The 16,692-nt window shown below is 40.2% G+C and overlaps 1 protein-coding gene across 3 annotated transcripts; it reads left to right on the top strand.

Annotated features, from left to right (window-relative positions):
* Nucleotides 1-430: 430 nt before the first annotated feature.
* On the top strand, nucleotides 431-14,144 carry nudt7.L (nudix hydrolase 7 L homeolog). Of its 3 annotated transcripts, none has more exons than XM_018257887.2 (5): nucleotides 431-508; nucleotides 1,931-2,051; nucleotides 7,722-7,869; nucleotides 9,809-9,967; nucleotides 12,418-14,144. In XM_018257887.2, exons 2-5 carry the CDS (start codon nucleotides 2,008-2,010, stop codon nucleotides 12,772-12,774), a joined length of 708 nt encoding a protein of 235 aa, XP_018113376.1. In that variant the 5' UTR covers nucleotides 431-508; nucleotides 1,931-2,007; the 3' UTR covers nucleotides 12,775-14,144. The 3 variants fall into 3 exon arrangements, with proteins under 3 accessions (XP_018113376.1, XP_018113377.1, XP_041446091.1); XM_018257888.2 differs by having other exon boundaries at nucleotides 454-541; XM_041590157.1 differs by lacking the exon at nucleotides 431-508 and adding an exon at nucleotides 604-992.
* Nucleotides 14,145-16,692: the final 2,548 nt, after the last annotated feature.

The following is a 16,692-nucleotide window of genomic DNA, read 5'->3' as shown; positions in this document are numbered from 1 at the left end:
ACTGAGACGGCTGAACTTCTGCCGCTAGGAGGGACATGAATGGGAAGTGTTTCCTGCACTGCTGAGTCCCTTTGCATGCTGGGTATTGTAGTTTTTAAATTATCTTTTGCAGTGAGCAAACCATAAAAGTAAAATGCACATTACCAAGATTTTTTATATATATCATAGCAGAGGTTTTCATTAGAAACCCAGCAGTGTAAGGATTTGGGCTTGTACTTTTTGGAGCCTTGTAGTTTGAAAACCTGACAATTTTTTCTTTTTTTTTTAAATTATAAACTGCAAATGTAAATTTCTGAGCCTGCCTGGCCCACCTTTGCTGATATCAGTGAATCTTCAATTACCCAGTGCATGCTGCATAATGTAGTTGTACTTTGACTTCTTGCCGACTGCATAGTTAATGCAAAACTACAATATCCAGCATGCACTTGTTCCTGCTAGCAGCAGCTCCTCCCTCTCAGTCTCAGCCTGATGTCCTGACAACATTACAGCCTGCTTCTAGCTGCATTTGGTTTGTGATTGTACTAATCCTCTGCAATGTGGGGTGGGTGTGTGTTCCTTTGCTTGATCCTTAAACTATATACCTCTAAGGAACTCTTGGGGTTGCCTGCGGTAGGGTTTATTTACTATGCAGTTGGACTAGGCAGGGCAATAAGTCCCTTGTCTATCCCTTATAGACAGTTCCAGGGACTTCACCCTGTCATGCACTACAATCTGCTTCCAACTGCTTTTGCTTTGTGATTTTACTACTACTCTGTAGTGTGTGCGTGTGTAGCTCTTGGGGTTTCTGAGAGTTGTAATTCAACACACCCATATGCTTATCATTCCTGGAATGCAATGCCTTGAATCCATTTTCTGCAGTATTTGTGCTGGCATGGCTGTGATTAGTTCAGTATGCTGAATCCATTTATGCAGTGACATTTCTGTGCGGGTCAGTCCTGATTCTCGGCTCCCAGCCTGTGGTCTTGCAAGATGAGAACAGGACATAATGAATGGTGGGTGGCTCACCATTGCATCTTAAATGAAATGCTTGGGGGTCGTAGTGTCATGAAGTGGTTAGGGTCACAGTGTGTCATGAAATTCCTAGGGACCATAGGGTTTCTTGAAATACTTGGGGCCATAAAGTCATGAAGTGGTTAGGGGACACATTGTAAACTGCACTACCACTGAAACTAATGGAAAACACACTATGGCAATTCACACAGGGCGCTTGCACGCCGAAATCCGCCACAGGACGCCAGTATTGGCGTTTTTCAGCAGAAAAGCCAATACGTCAAGAAACTATCAAATCAATAGACTCTATGGGATTTGCACGTTTGAAACCACACTTTGAGTAAATACGCAGCATATTTTAAATATGGCGTCCAAATTCTCAATGAGAACAATGAGAAGTGCATGTTGGGAAAAGAAACCTACGTTATGAAAAACGCATGTTGACGTTCGTGTGTGGTTTCAGTGGCGTATTTACGCCCGTTTCTTTTTAAAAACGCCACGTCTGGCCTTGCCCTTACCTATTTGCTTAGCTCAAAATTGTTACAAAAGTATCTTATCTGTTGCTGTGGCTGTTCTAGGCTCTCTGCCAAAAGCCAATTAAGCTAGAAACATTGTTTCTTTTTCTGGCTGTTCAGTGCTCAGAGAAAATCTGGACTTTTCAGTACAAACGAGGGACTGCGGGTTGAGCTGTCAAAAGAGGGACTGTCCCTGTGAAAATGGGACAGTTGGGAGGTATTGTGTCATGAAGTTGTTTAAGGCCACAGTGTGTGATGAAATGCTGAAGTTGGGTCACAATATGTTTGGTATAGACTTGGTATAGAATGTTTTAGGCTTTCAAAGTGATAGTGCACGCACAGGAGTGTATTGAGGGGTTGGTCTCAGCACTCTCTCACCAGTGACCGACTGCAGTGCACTGATAAACTTTACTTTTGTTTTATAGGGACCCACACCCAACCCAGACTCTATGTAGATGCACAGGCTTAAGCCAAAAGTCCTGCTACCAGCAAGTCAAGAGGTATGGAGCCAGAATCACCACTCCAGATACTGGATAATGATTACAGGTATGGAATATGTTATCGGAAATTATTGAGACTTGGGTTGATTCAAGGGAAGGGCTTTTCTCGAATCCAGACCCCAAAAACCATTGAAAACACCCAATAGACACAAATATGAATTTATGCAGCTTAGTTACCATCAAGTACCCTTGTACCCAGAAAAAAGAAACTCATTAAAAATGTAAATTGCATAAATAGGACTATGTAAACTGTCATTTCTGTATTTTAAATATTTCTGGATATTGGGTTTCCATATATTATATAATTGTAATTGTTAACAGTGATGTGCGTAATTGTTAACACTGACACTTCAAAAAAAAGTAAAAACCCAATCAAAACTCTACTTTGCATATTATAATATGGAAATAATCAGAAAATCACAAGAAGGAAAATTCCTCACGTGCACCGTCTGGCCTCTCCTATCACTTCTGCCTGATGCGCAGTAATTAGGAAGGATCAACACCCTCACCAGTCTCTTGGCAAGAAAATGAACAGCACAATGTGATTGCAAGCAGCTACTGAGATACGATTATTTCATTTGCTTATTCTACTGAGCAACACTTGCTTATTGACTGAATGAGTAACCCCTATTAGAATAACAGAACACTGCAAGTAAGGGTAAGGCCACACTAAGCGATAGCGCGGCGATTTGACTCGCCGCGACTATTCGCCGCGACTTTTAATCCTCAATCGCTGGCGAAACTTTGGCGCTGGCGTCTATGGGAAATCGCGCAAAATCGCCAGCGTAAAAACACACGCGGCGATCTTTTTTCTATTGTCGCTCGAAATCGCCTAGCGAGGCGATTTCGAGCGACAATAGAAAAAAGATCGCCGCGTGTGTTTTTACGCAGCGATTCCCCATAGACGCCAGCGCCAAAGTTTCACCAGCGATTGAGGATTAAAAGTCGCGGCGAATAGTCGCGGCGAGTCAAATCGCCGCGCTATCGCTTAGTGTGGCCTTACCCTAAAGTCACAGGAGCTCAAATACAGGGCCCTCCCTTGGCTAGCATCACACCTGAAATAAGTTCAAATAAAATGACCCCAACAGAGGACCAAAGTTATCTAACCTGTCACTGCTTTTAAAGGATTAAGATTGTACTGGATTTTACTTTTCTAGATAGCTGCAAAAAACAGCACTATAAAATAAATAAATAATATGCAGGCTGTAATTAAAGCTAGGCTATGGTTAAGGGTTAGGCTAAAATAAACTGAAGGTAGTGTTTTCATTGTTACCTATTGTTCCAGAGACTGACAACCTCCAATTACACTATAGCAAAGGGTCAGTAAAATAGATGGGCCTTGGTTGCTGGGTAGGATAAGAAGCAATGTTTAAAAAAAAAAAAGATATATATATATATTATTCGTCAAGCTGGAGCACTCATGTAATGAAGAACAACTGCCTGGGTGCAGTTTAGTGGTATTATGTATAACAAAATGTAGAAAAAAACGCACTCACAGGGCTTGTAAGGTGCAAAACAGAAAAACAAAACGTTTCGACTCTAGATACTAGAGCCTTCCTCAGGTGGTGTGCACAGTGGAAATAACAATCTATTTAAACATAAAATAACAGCCTGTGATGTCACCAGAACATGAGTGCGTCACTAATTGGTAGTGTATAAGTGTATTTCACTCAGCAGCCGCTATTCCTATAAGGGAAGTGCCCCCAGTGTGTATGCATAATCGTATGTGATAGTGTAACATTTCAGTATCCCTTCTAGGTACATGCTGTACATATATTCAAAAAGTGCTGTGATGCAGCCCCTGCGTGCTGGTGCTGTTTTAAAACATTATCGCCACTTACCAAGGAGGACTGTGAGTAGCAGAGGAAAGGATCGTTCCCCATATCGCCTCTGATGACAGGTGTAATCCACTCAGCGACACCAATACCCCTTACCGATCCTTCAAGCTCGCAACTTAACCGGGCGCCAGCTCACTGTCAGTGTACACCGACCTCCACATCAGTACCCCTAACAGGCCCCGCAGTGAAGATGTCACTCACGGGGCCGTGAGTCCTGCAGCATCGAGACTTCATTCATAGGTTCAATACCAACTGCTCATCCAACATTCACATACTTAGTAGCGCCCAGGTGCTAGAGATGGAGTGTGGCCAATCGCCCACCCAACTCGCAACTATTTGCGCCTACCTGTATTTCTCATATACCATCTGGTCACTGGATGGACACGATAGCAGACAACTTAGTCCCACATAAATCCGCTATTTAAACCGCTCAATGACCTGTATTGGGACCAGGGAGGGAGCTGACGCCTGTATGTATATTGTTAATTATTGTTTAGTCTGGGGTATTCAGCATCCGGAAAACGTCTTCCCTGTCATAGGCCTACCAGCAAAATCTGCTATTCATCCAGTACCTCCAGGTAATCAGAGCCTTTCAAACGGTGACATAGCCCCTTATTGGAGTGTGTGATGTAAAACTGTGAAAATAAAAACAAAACAACCATATGTTAACAGCCCATTTGACAATTTGCAACATTTTAACACAAGATAGTGTCCTTATGGCACGCAATCTCCAATATATACTTAAGGTCCCCATAGACGCAAAGATTTCTCTTGCTGAACGACTGATTTTAGGGAAGCCCGACCAATCCTTCGAAATTATCGTGCGGTTAGTGGGATTCGAACGATCTTACATCTTACGATTTTTCGCCCGATATCTGTCAGGAAATTGATCGGCCAGGTCAAAAAATCTTTGTCGGTCCCAGTGCAATCTATCTATGTTTGAAGGCCCAAGCAGGTAGCTACCCTTTGTTTTCCTGGCAAATTGGTCTTTTTAGTTGATGGTCAATTTGTACGATCGTTCCGAGAAGATCATGGTCTCACGATCAGGATCTGATCTTTTAAAAATCTCAACATCTATGGCCAGCTTTAGTAACAAAACTCTCCCCTTGCAACATTGTGCTAATCTTGTAAAATGGTCATTCCAATGCAAATACATCGACTCCCATTCTATAAAAGGTCTCTTTAACCACACAAGAGTCTATAAATGCTATTGTTGGACCCCTAAATCTTAGTAGAAAGGAGACATAGGTAAGTCTCATTTAACCCTTTTGGGGCTAATGTGTCCAGAGTGAAAATCCACATACTCTCCTTTCTCAATAATAGTAGATCTCTATTGCCTCCTCTCTTGCGGGCAGGCAAATGATCTATTATCACAGGCCTGAATTGAGGGAGTGTGTGTCTCATCTTGAGCCAATGTCTGGGAACAGGTTGCTCTGCCTTTCCTGTAGCTAGTGCACTTCTGCACTACGATGGTTATTCATTCGCTCCCGGTATGTAGTGGAAGCTTTGCCTATGTAATGTAATCCACAAGGACACCAAGCCATATAAACAATATGGTCAGTGGTGCAAAACACCCTATGTTGTATCTTGTACTTAACCCCAGTTCTAGGGTGTGTAAAATGAGTGCCTTGTGACAATCCTTCACAGGTCAAACAGCTGGCACATTTGTAACATCCAGGTTTCAGTGGTCGATCCAGCCAGGTAATCCCTGTCAGAGCTTTCTTAATCTGTGGACTGGCGTCCGTCCATTCTGTTACAAAAATGTAATCCAAGCCCTCCTTGGGCGATTTCACCTGCTTCTGTAAAAGGTCATCCTGAGTGTGAAGGCAAGCCCTATCCAATTGTTCCTTTATCAGGGTGTCAGCATAGCCCCTGGAGGCAAACTTACTAGCTAATGCTTTCAGTTGAAGTTCTGCCGTATCCCGATTAGAATTATTCCTAATAACTCTTAGGAATTGTGAATGTAGAACCCCCCGGGACATGTGTGGTGGATGATGAGACCGTGCTTGGATCAGACTATTTCTATCGGTTGGCTTTCTATATAATGTAGTATATAACTGATTGTCCTCTACATAGATACTCACATCAAGGTAGTTTATCTTTTGTCTGTCGTGTGTCATTGTCAACTTAATGGCGGAGTCTATGTCACTTAAGGTTTTGTGAAAATCAATAAACTCTCCCTCCGTCCCCTGCCACAGTAATAACAGGTCCTCCATATAGCGTTTGTAAAATATGATCTTAGTTCCACCCGCGGTATATATATATATATATATAAATATATATTAGGGGTGCACCAAATCCAGGATTCGGTTCGGGATTCGGCCAGGATTCGGCCTTTTTCAGCAGGATTCGGACAAATCCAAATACACAAATGCAAATTAGGGGCGGGAGGGAAATTGCGTGACTTTTTGTCAGAAAACAAGGAAGTAAAAAATGTTTCCCCTTCCCACCCCTAATTTGCGTATGCATAGCGGGGTCGGATTCGGTTCGGTATTCGGCCGAATCATTCGGGTGTTCGGCCAAATCCAGAAAAGTGGATTCGGTGCATCCCTAATATATATATATATTATATAACCACTACAAGAGGTCCTCTGCACTCAACCCATTATCAATATATTTAAGACAGAGACATTTTGTGCATACTGTTACTAAAAAATGCCTTACCCTTTAAACAACACAGGGATTGTGTTGTTGGATTCGGTTCGGGATTCGGCCAGGATTCGGCCTTTTTCAGCAGGATTCGGACAAATCCAAATACACAAATGCAAATTAGGGGCGGGAGGGAAATTGCGTGACTTTTTGTCAGAAAACAAGGAAGTAAAAAATGTTTCCCCTTCCCACCCCTAATTTGCGTATGCATAGCGGGGTCGGATTCGGTTCGGTATTCGGCCGAATCATTCGGGTGTTCGGCCAAATCCAGAAAAGTGGATTCGGTGCATCCCTTATATATATATATATATATATATATATATATATATATATATATATATATATATATATATATATATATATATATATATATATATATATATATATAGTCAACTACAAGAGGTCCTCTGCACTCAACCCATTATCAATATATTTAAGACAGAGACATTTTGTGCATACTGCTACTAAAAAATGCCTTACCCTTTAAACAACACAGGGATTGTTTGTCCATATATTGCAATATATTTAAGCTGGCCAACTACGTCAAAGTCATCCCATATCTGGCCAGTCCTACGCTTAATTTTCATCTGATTCATTAAGAATTCAATTCAATTCAATATACATTTTCATCTGATTCATTAAGAATTCAATTCAATATACATTTTACAAAGGGACTAAGTTTTACCTGCAACTTACTAGCTGCTTTCAAAGTAAAACTCCCAAACTTGGCTGCCCTTTTATTAGACACCAGTGGGATCACCTGACTATAGCTGGGAGGGGTGGGAGCTATATATATATATATATATATATATATATATATATATATATATATATATATATACATTATACATATACACATATACATATACATATATATATATATATATATATATACATATACACACACACACACATATATATATACACATACACACACATACATATATCTATATATACACACACACACAGTAGAACCCCCATTTTACATCCCCTGATTTTAAGTTTTCCCTCATTTTACATTGTTGTTTTGTAGACCCACCTATATATTATGCATAATACATTTCCCTGATTTTACACCATTTTTTTCTGGTCCCCTGAAAAACATAAAATGGGGGTTCTACTGTGTGTGTATATATATATACTGCAATACACTTGTTTTTGCTTAAAACGTTTAAATCTACTGGGATATTTTTGTATCTTCATTAGATTGTGTTTCCTTTTTGTCTTAGACTTAAAGAGAAGATCAAGAATATCATAAAGAAATATGATGTTGGGACCCGGTTTGCCAGTATACCACTTCAAAAAGCCTCAGTTCTGCTACCTCTTTTTATAAAGGAAGGGAAAATCAATTTGCTATTCACCGTCAGGTCAATGGAAGTATGACTTTTTATTTTACTTACGGAATATTTAGCTGCTTTGAGTTTTTAAATATATATCCCATGTTCTTTTTCTGCTTAAAGGAACAGTAAAACCAAAAAATTAAAGTGTATTAAATTAATGGCAATGTAATCTACTGCGATGTTGCACTTGTAAAACTGGTGTGTTTGCTTCAGAAACTCTACTATAGTTTATACAATCAAGCTGCTGTGTAGCCATGGGGGCAGCCATTCAAAGCTGAAAAAGGAGAAAAGGCACAGGATACACATCTTTTCTTTTCAATTATGTTTATTGGCATTTTAAATAATCAAGAAGAGTAACAGCAGGACATTTTGCTCATCAAGACATTTGTAGATTTTGCAATAAAAGAAATATTACAGAACAATTCATTTAGAACAGAACACAAAAGATTGATCCTTAACAATATTAATCAAGAAAAATCAAAAATCAAAATAAAATAAGATAAGTTAAAATAAAATAAAATTCTCCTCTCTACCAACCAGACAAACCAATATTTATTAAAATAATATAGTAAATTATCACATCATCAGTTCATCCCAGAACTGCAATGGGTATAAAGAGAAGAATCTTCATCAGAATTGTACAGAAATTTATCTATATAGGCTTTATCATCAGACTCCAAAATTTGAAAATATGGAGACCATAACTTAAGAAAATGTTCCCGTAAACTTACACTACCATGCCTAAAGCCAATGGCCTCATCTATACATAAAGATCTAAGATATGATAAGATAACCTTCAAATCTGGGGAATTATCTTGAATCCAATATGGAAAGAGATTTCCGAGTAGAAGCAAAGGCTAAATGTATAAAATGTTTATAATTACTCCACATCTTTGTCATTGGAAAACTACTTGTAGACGACATTACTTGAAAGTCAAGTAGTGCAAGGTCAGGAGACAACTTAAGATAAATGTTCAACTTTTTACTTAGAAAATCCTCAAGCTTACTCCATAATTCAGAAATAAAAGGACATTCCCACATATAATGTAAGAAAGAAACATTTTCTGATTTACATTTAAGACAATGGGAAAGTGTGATACCCTCTGAATTCTGAAAGTAAAGGGAGTTATAACTTAAATGTATCAACCTATAATGTTGAACTCGCCATCCTTCACATCATATAAGTTTATTAAAGTTCTTAATAGAGGATAACAAATTCTGAGAAGTGATTTCAACTTTTAATAGGGATGACCACTTTTTCGCTAACATTTGTAGAGGATTAAGATTACTAGGAGAAGATCGAAGACAGAAGTCAGTAATGTAAGAAATCTTATTAAAAGTAGGTTCATCTAAGATTTTTTGGATCCCTTTACAAAGAGGAAGTTTATCCATAGCCACACTAGTTTTATGTGTGAGAAGGTCTAAACCACACAACAATCTCATAAGAATTAGTCTGTCACACTCATTCAGATCAAACTTAGATTTCAAATCATCCCACAATATTGGTAAACCAGTAACATTATCAGCTAAGTGTGTAATTTGGGAAATACCTTTTCCCCATTAGTATGGAATTAAAGATTTTCTTTCTGCTTTACTGAACATACATAAATCAAAGGGGGACAGAAAAGGAGAAATTTGATAATTGCTACCATGTAATTTATGAATTATCTTCCATGTTACAAAAGTATCTCTCCAAAGAATGTTCCTTTTGATATCTCAGGATACACATCAGATAAACTCTGTAGAATACAATGGTATTCTTCAGAATGCATCTGTTATCTACTGTGTATCTTCTGCTTGATTGGCTGCCCCCATGGTTACACAGCAGCTTATTTATATAAAGTATTGTAGGCTTTCTGAAGCCAACACACCAGTTTTAAAAGTTCAGGACTTATATAGAAGAAAGTTGTTCATTTTCATTTTGGGAAATTTTTCTACATTTTTAGCATTGCATAAACATATTTATTGCTTTCCAGCTTAAGACCATGCCAGGAGATGTGTGCTTTCCAGGAGGACGGCGTGAGCAGACTGACAGGGATGATATACAAACTGCTCTCAGAGAAGCCAAAGAGGAAATTGGCCTATGTCCTGAGCAGGTGGAGATCATTGGCCGACTTATTCCATGCATGTCAGTGGTAAGTGACAGATAGAAAACACTTAATTGGATCATCCTGCCACAATATGTAAAGCATGAGCACCATTCACTCCAATGAGAAGTGGCTCTAATATGTTGCATTGGGCTATGCCAAAATGTTTCAATCAAGTCTTCTCTGCTTGTACATTCTTATTCAATAAAATGTATTTGGTATGTACATTTTCAATTTCCAAGAAAGGGACATTAATAGCTATACAGTTCACACTGAGTTTTTACAGACTTGCAGTACCTCGAAAAAGTTCAGGCACTTTAGAAAAAGCATAGAACAAGACACAAGGTGTCATCCTGCATCCACAAGGTCCTGCCCAAGCTCTTCAGCAGAAGAGCCAGCAAGGTTCAGGACAGGCAACATATTGGTTGGTCAGGGTTACTGAGTGCAGCTGAGTGAAATGTGTTAAGCTTACTTTCCAATAAAATCAGAATATATCCAGCACCGCTATCAGCTTAGAACTGGCAGGAACCGCAGGTACCCTGTTACACCCATCTACAGTCTGGAGAACTCTTTTCTAAGAAATGGTTTTCATGGAAGAGTTTCAACCAAACAACCATTACTCTGAAGTGGACATAAACTGATATCTCGAATCATAATGTAAATTTGGTTCATATTGAATTAGTAGTGATCACAACATACATCTTGATTATTTATACATTTTAAGGATTAAGGATGCTTTTAAACATATGCTACTGCCTTTTCAGATACTTGGGGGGGGGCATGAGGTTCCAGGTCTTTCTCTCTCTTCATGAGAAAAGGACACACACACAGATACACATATGAAACAGACATTTCTGCATATTATATATATGCATTAAGTATACACATTATTTGCTGTAGGCTGTCAGTGACATGTTCGACTGGCTATTTGTACTTTGCACATATTTGTATTGCATTCATTTGTATTGCATATATTACCGGGGGAGCAGGGGGTGCGGGCTCAGGGCCCCCCAGCAGTCCGCCCGCCGCATGTTCCCCGGCCAGTTCCGGGTGTACGGAGGAGGGCGGGGGCCCGGCTGCGCGTCCTGCGCCAGGGCCCGCCCCTCTCTAGTTCCGTTTCTGTATATAACACTATTTCACAATATAAAGGTACTTTGACCCTAGAACTTACTCAAACATTATTAGAGATACATCAAATCTTACACACAACTTAATGTGTTTATTGAAAGTTGCATTGCTTCGAAGCATAAAACAAACCAAAAGATACGCCCTAAAGTACAACGGACTGGTGAGCATGAAAGATGGCAGTTAGTGCTCTGGAGTGATATGGTTTTAACAGAAGGCAGTTGGATGCCAAAGGACTGAAATAATGTTGCACGGATAAATGTCTGCAGGCAACAGTGCGTGTATGTGCTGCGCAGTGTCAGTGGGGCACACTTACGCATGTTGGGGGACAATAATATCCTATAAGTGGGCAATGAGGGGATCAGGGCTCAGAGAAGGGGTAGTCGAAGGAAGAGGTACATGACAAGTGCCACCCGCCTCCGTTGCGCCCTAGACACATGCCTCTTCTGCCTACCCCTAATTCTGGCTTTGCATGCTGAGGAGTGTCACTGTTATTCCTTTTCCCCCTTTTATCCCTTTACCCTGACATTTCCAGTCTGTCTAAATTTCTGACCACACAGGTACACACAAGTAAGGTTTTAACTGACAGTCTCTTTCTAGCAGTTTTGGCAACCTTTTTTTATACCACAAAGTAGAAAGGCCTTTTTTTTTTGTTACATCCACCACTGTCTATAACGAGACAGTGAGGAAGGACATCACAGACATTATGTGGTCCTCAGTGTGGGGGTTTCAGTACCGAATATAAATAATCTAAGACTGCTTTTGTCTTGACAGAGGCAACGTTGGTACCTATCCCAGCCCTTACCCAATAACCAACAGCCCCGTTCCTCAAAGCCTCTTTAAGGAAATACAACAATTATGCTTTTTGGGTGAAAAGGCTGCAGAACAATTTTATTGTAACAAGTGATATAATTTACTGGGTGGGTGGGAGTTTTCCGGTGCTGCTACAAAATGGAGTGGGGGGGGTGGCGGCAACCTAGTCCACAATATTTTAAGGCTGTCCCACATCAACCTGATCCCGTTTCCACTGCCCAATCACATATTGACAACTAGGAGGGGCTTCTGCACCTTGTCATGCCCCTGCTTCCATAGGTAGTGGCTATCATTTTCATCCACCAATCAAAGCAGGGCAGCATTTTTAATGCTATACCTTTAAAAGTACCATATTAGCTGGATTGTGGAAGCAGTAATTTATTTACAGCTTTAGAGCCACCAATAAGTTGCAGTCTCCTGCTCTTTTCCTGCATGAGGATTATGTAATCTTTTTGTAGCTATTTAATAATGCAACCTTTACTGGGGCACAAGATGTAAACCAGGGACATCCAAACTTTTGAGAGACCAATGTATTAATTGCATTATTTTTTTTGTTTCAGTCACCAAGATATTTGATCACACCAGTTGTTGCAGTTGTAGAAGAACCATTCCAGGCCTGTCCAGACCCCAATGAAGTCGCTGATGTGTTTTTAGTGCCTCTGGATTTCTTTCTTAGTTCTGATCAATATAGCATATTAAATGTAAATGTTCCAAGAACTGGAATTCACAAAATTCACGCCTTCCACTATGAAGACAAACAGAAGAAGAAAATATATAAAATATGGGGACTAACAGCTCACTTAGCATTATTACTTGCAGTCATTCTTTTGGAAAAGGCACCTTCATTTGACTACGATCTGCAGAATGTTCTGCTGTCGGCTGAGAATGCTCTCTTGAGTTCTTACAGTAGGATGTAATAATACAAGCACAATATTGTGCCACACTTTAAACAGTACTGTTAAAATGTGGCTTTACTTGTTTTAAATGCATTCATGCAATTGTCTGAGTTGGACTGACTTCTATAAGATACATCTATATCTGCTGCATCTGAAGATTTTATTACCTGTAACTCACAGAGCCTGAATGCCTTCCTGTATTATGTGTAGACTTTGCACCACTGTCCAGCCAACTGTTATCTCAGACAGATAACACTGTAGGCAAATGTGATTCCATTGATCTGATAAGAATCTGTGAGAGTTCTTTCATTTTATGTTTTCTTTCAGTTTTTTTTTTTTTTGTAATTATACAAATGGAGCAAATAGCACAGCTATTATTTACTTATATTCAAATTTATCTCATTATTTAAATGAAAAAAAAAGAAACCACAACCAAACTCCCATACCCGATTTTACCTTATTTGTTATTAAAAAAGCATGATTTAATAGGTTCGGGTAAAAACTTGATAAAATCGAGCGAAAACCCAAATCATATAATTATTTTCCGTGTATTTTCCCAGAATCGCTCGATTTGGTTCTGCCTTTTTCCCCAAAAAGCTAGAATTTTTTGAGTTTTTGGCCAAATGGACAGATTTTTGGGCTAATTCTAGCTCAGACCACATAAACAGCAAAATAATATAGGGACCTCTGCCATTGACTAATACACCACCTCGGCAGGTCTGAGATGGCGGATTTTCATATTCAGGTTTTTTGCAGCAATCGGACTTTAATAAATCTGGAAAAAGCCAGAGCAGAGTTAAGTAAATAACTCCCTTAATGTGCAAAGAGCCCTGTAACCACATATAGTTGCCTGATAAGTATATACAGAATTGGGGGCAAGGCAAACCACCCAGGGAACATCAGTAGCACACTCCTCTGCTGCAACAAGCAGTTCAACAAGTGAAGCATAAGAATTAATCCTGCTGCATTATGATTCTGATGTACTTTTGCAGGCCCTGTAGGGCTTGGGGAAAATAGTGATTTGTGCTTGATATTTAGCTGGAACAATAGCTTTAGTACAAGGCAATCTAGATAATGTATATACAGTCTGAAAAGTCAGAATCCCTTTATCCCACAAAGTAATTTATTATTTTATTAATCTTTGAACCAGTAGTCTTTTATTTGGCACAATACATTGACGAATTATAACGCATATAATTTTATGCCGATAAAATGTTTTTTAAATATTTGTACTGAATGAATAACTTGAATAAGTGTTGACCCATATGCATGTATGTATTTTGTGCCAACAAGAAGATTCATGTTTTCCTCAGTTTATTTAAGTGTGTAAAATACCAGACTATCTGAAATGTTTTACTCAGTTATTCTGCAGAAAACCTCCTTTGCATCCATATTTGTTTTCTTGCTTTTTTTTTTATATTTCTTAAAATCGTTAAGGTATTTACTATTAACCTATGCACAGAATTAGACTCTGCTGAACTACAGGAAGATTGGATAACCACACAGGGCCTAAACCTGTTAGGCTTTATAAAGCTTGTAAAGAGAAAATCGTATTTGTTACCTTACACCTTGAGACAAAGCCACGGGAATGTTAATAAGCAACCAAATTAAAATTTGCGCCTCCTTTTAGATTTGTAACCCACACTTTATTTTTAAATAGATACATTTACTTATGAAAATAATAGCAAATCCCATAAATATCAAACTTTAACTTATATTAAGTATACATTTAATATTATATAAATTGCAGGCTGGCTCTCAAATTTGACTGGGCTGGCTGTTTGTCCTTTACAGGCTAAGGCTAGGTGAAAGTGCAGAAATGCTAACGGCCTTAAAATACATCCTGATATGTGAAAGGGTCATACCTAGTCCTTTCAGAGCTACTAGTTTGCTCTGTGCCCTGCAGCAAATTAAAATTGCAGCTCACAGTACAGCATTGTAATTAATTTCTTTTATAAACAGGGATTATGGGCTTTCTAGTACCTTGCATACCCTGACACTGCACTGTATGTTTTGAGTGACAAGCAAGCTAGGGGCATTCTAGGAGATTCCCATGTGATGCCCACCCTCTGCCCCTGCTGAAAGCTTTACAACTGTTTTTTTCCCATTTTGCAGCTTAGTCCAATTTTGTAAATTAGCTCATTTGCATTATTTCATAACCCACCAGCAACATTACAAGCTCTACAGCTGCTTACCATGCACACAAATCTGTCTGCCAACACACATCTCCATTGCATGCGCACCATTTGCCTTCCCCTAAACTTTTCTTTTTCTCTCTATTCCTCTACTGGCCATCCTACAATAAGGTGCTGATTTACTAAAACTCAAATTAATCTAATATTATGAAAACAAATCTGACCAAACTCCCTTACACGAATTTTACTCATTTATAAACTATTTTTCTTGGAAAAATCAGAGCGACAAAAGTCACAACAAAATCAAGCGTCAATTCGTATGGTACAATAGATGCTCCAAAAACTCAATTTTATAGTCTTCCTGCGAAGAGACATCTTTTTCGGATAATCCGAAAAAGATGTCTCTTCGCAGGAAGACTATAATTACTCTCTCATCTCAGGGGGACACAGGCCCTGGAGGGTTAACTTCACCTTCCGGGAGGAAAGGACACTAAAAACAAGAACTTTGACAGCCCTCCCAGGGGCCGGCCCGCCTATCCCAGCAGGCTACACCCCCACCAGGTGGCTGTCACACCCCAGTTCTTTTAGTGTCCTCATGGGAGGAGGACACTCTCCCCTCAGGGGAGATTTTTTAATTATTTTTTATTTATTATTTATTTATTTCCTTTGTAGATTCCCCGGGCAGGAATTCCGGTTCAGTCCCGGTTGATGCAGGGCATTTTTGCTGGGGCAGGAGCTACTGCTCTGTTCCCTGAGCCCTTGCGCACTTTGAGACAGGAGCTGCGGCTCAGTTCTCCTGGTTGGGGGGCAGCGACTGGATTCCAGTCTTCCGCACCCCCAGCCCAGTAATGGCTCTCCACTCCGGCGCCGACCACACTACTCCCTTGCCTAGGGAGATGAGCGGCAGGTTCCCTTCCTCACAGAGGCCTTTTCGGCATTCGCGCCGTTCACCGGTGACGTCATCGCGCATGCGCGCGCACTTCCCTTTTCCTTCGCGCCGTTTTTCCTCTTGCTTGGCGCAGTCTTGCAGCTCTCCTCCCGGATCACCCGTCTGCCACTGGTTCTTCCAGACCGCACAGGGCTCCATTCTCCTACACAGGCACTGGCAGGCTAACTTCCTCTTCCAGAGGCAGAGTCCTTAGAGGCACAGGTTTTTCAGCGTTTCAGGCTGCATCTCCAGGGACGGCTGACACCCCTTCAGGCCTGTATCATTATTTACCTATAAAGACCCTTGGGCTACCTTTTTCTATATATATATATCTAGCTTATATATATATATATATATATATATATATATATATTGTATTCTATATATATATTTATATATTCTCAGGTAAAGTTCTGGGACTATGGCAGACCCCACCAGGGAGGGTCCTAAGCTGCGTTCTACGCAATCTACTGCTAAGGTTCCTTCCGTGCCTAAGGTCTCCTTTCTAGCATGCGCCGATTGTCGCGCCAGACTTCCCCTGGGTCACCCTGAACCTACATGTACAGCATGTTCGCAGCCTTCCCATGCCCCTGCTTCTACGGACAGCCAGGGTGCATCGGCTGCAGTACCTGAACCTCCCTGGGCTAGAAATTTAGCGGCCTCTATTTCTTTCCTTCAGGGGCTTGCACGGCTCCCTGAGTCCTTAGACAAGTTCCTTGCCCAGCTGACTTCCCAACCTCCCTCTGGGATAGCCGGGAAATTCAAGGTTTCTGACACCGCCTTACTTCCGAACTCCGACGAGGAGTCGGAACTGGCAGAGGATGGCCAAATTTCAGACAGGGACTCTAACGAGGATTCCCATTGGGAACCAGAGAT

This window comes from Xenopus laevis, chromosome 4L (genome assembly GCF_017654675.1).
Source record: "Xenopus laevis strain J_2021 chromosome 4L, Xenopus_laevis_v10.1, whole genome shotgun sequence".
Lineage (NCBI taxonomy): Eukaryota > Metazoa > Chordata > Amphibia > Anura > Pipidae > Xenopus > Xenopus laevis.
This window is presented reverse-complemented; position numbering and strand designations above follow the sequence as displayed.